Consider the following 2,380-nt stretch of genomic DNA (forward strand, 5'->3'; position numbering starts at 1 on the left):
AGCTGAAGTATGTGTTTAAACGCTTGTCTAGTAGTAGACATTTCTACTTCAATCGAGTGGTTCATCTGTGGAACAGTCTCCCCTTTCTAGATCTTTCTCGCTCTTTTAATTATCTTAAGAATTTTATTTATAATCATTTGTGGAATCACTTTCTAGTTTATTTTGATAACACTAATGTATGTTCTTACCATTATGTTTGTCCTTGTAGTAATTGTCACCTAATTCATATCTATTAATATTACTTCAGATTTTGTGGTTGCTGCACAAGTTGCTGTTAGCCTTTAACTGTTCTAAATTGTTTATGTTCTGTAGTACATGTATATCCTTTCGTTTTTACAGTTGAAAAATCATTTATTATTATTATTATTATTATTATTACTTCCGTTATATTAAAAAAACCTCACATAATTCTCACCCACCAGTCTTTGTGTTATGATAATGCTATCCTACATACATCTCATTATATCACTGCAGGCTCTTCTGTTTTGTTTTTCTCTCCATGATTGATCAGATTTTTGTGTGTGCATGAATGTTCAAGATTGAATAATCTTACCAAGTTACAGATTAATACATATACCAGCCTTTTTTATGGGCTTCTCAGCTCTCCATGTAAATCTATCATGAATATTTCAGTAACTGATTCGGTGCATGTAGCATGATAGGACCTCAAGCCCTTTTGCATGGTCTTTACTGTGCCTTTGCAAACCTATTTAAAGATACTAAGAGACATCAAGCTCTTCTATTTTTAATCTCTAGTATACTTTTTGATTGCATGAATGAGTTTCATGACCTCTCTCCCATTAACCTTTTGTAGCATTATACACCTGTATACATAGACAATGTAAACGTAACATCCTACCTCAAACCATATTCCTACCTCTTTTCCATTTTTGGCTTTAAAATGATAAATTTTATTTTTATCATTGCTTAGTTTGTGATGTAATACATTACATGGAGTATCATATGGTAAAAGACAAAGAGGGAATGGAGTATAGACTACCAGTTTTTTTGTTTAGAATGACTTAGTCCAATTATAAAAGCATTTTCAAAATGGCTCTGAAATTACCTCCAGTTTTATTACATTTTAAATACATATTGATGTCCTTGTGCTGTGTGCCAAGGAATAGTAAACTGGAGAAATTCTACCTCACAGCTGTAAGTCATAACTAGTAATAGTTATTGTGATTAATTATTTGCTTTATAAATCTCAAAATTTGTATTAAGTATTAAGAATAATTATGCATTACACTAAAAATAAGTCAAAAAAAATTTCAAAACTAATTGCACAAGAAAGTCACTATATTTATGGTAATTAAAACTGTAGTCATTGTTAGTTACTAGTGCTACGTTAACATGTACTATTCTTTCATTTTCATTATTATTATTAGTCTTGGTTTGATAAAAAGTCACAAACTGTTTTCACTTCTTCTCCTGTGATAGTATACTGAGCTCTTGCTTGTATCTCTGTACCACTGAAATCCATAAATACGTCATATGCTCTCTCATTTCTTGGTATATTCTCAGGATTAGGAATATCAAATATTAGCTCACCAATCTTACGTACTGTTACTTTACCTTTTTTATCCCTTACATATTGAACTCCATCATCTGTTGTACAATATATTGTGATGTGAGCTTGTGTGGACCATTGAGAATGAGGTATATAAGTTATTTTATATACATAGTCCTTTATTGTTTCTCCTTTGAGTACATATACGCATAGTACATTGTCACAACGTAATACACCATCTTCATCTACAAACTTGTAATGTTCATCATGTATTGATGGGTTAAATATAGGCCCACCTGCTATCCCATAGGTCGCATCAGCAACACGTGATTGGATTATGTTAGGATCTTTCCTCCACATTACTGCTCCTGATACAACAGCAAGACCTGGATATTGAGGACACACTATATTATCATAAAGAATACCACAATGCTGAGCGATAGCTTCTTCTATCTTTTGCCTAACAAACCTACACCCTCCAAACCCTCCTACTAGATAAACCGTATTGATTTTACTAGGTAACTTGTCAAATGCTGCTCTCACGCACTCTATGATCCTGTCTATTGTGAATTGGAATACCTTTTTTCTATTAGATCATATCCTATGCTTAATGAACCCTTTCTTGGATCGTAACGCATGTTGTGCATCATGACTTTAAGTATTTCATTACTTTCATAATGATTTATGAAAGCTCTCGGTAATTTGAGTACCATTTCGTCAATGCCTGGTGTTGCATCTCCAAATACTTTTTTCTGTTCCTCAAAGTCTTCAAAGACCAGCTTATTGATAACAGCTTTGTTACTAACACCAGATTTGATAAAAGACTCAAAACCTTTATCATCTACTGCTTCTTGTAGTAATTCTGATAAT

General features: G+C 32.5%; 1 protein-coding gene across 1 annotated transcript in view; it reads right to left on the bottom strand.

The window, feature by feature from the left end:
- Nucleotides 1-1,384: 1,384 nt before the first annotated feature.
- LOC105314706 (uncharacterized) overlaps nucleotides 1,385-2,380 on the bottom strand; it is a 1,684-nt gene continuing 688 nt past the window's right edge. The window contains exons 2-3 of the mRNA XM_011409028.1: nucleotides 2,181-2,372; nucleotides 1,385-2,070 (exon numbers count right to left, since the gene is read on the bottom strand). Of these exons, the coding sequence (XP_011407330.1) occupies nucleotides 1,385-2,070; nucleotides 2,181-2,372 (878 nt within the window). The remainder of the gene's footprint in view (nucleotides 2,071-2,180; nucleotides 2,373-2,380) is intronic.

Source organism: Amphimedon queenslandica, unplaced genomic scaffold (assembly GCF_000090795.2).
Source record: "Amphimedon queenslandica unplaced genomic scaffold, v1.1 AMPQUscaffold_12632, whole genome shotgun sequence".
NCBI lineage: Eukaryota > Metazoa > Porifera > Demospongiae > Haplosclerida > Niphatidae > Amphimedon > Amphimedon queenslandica.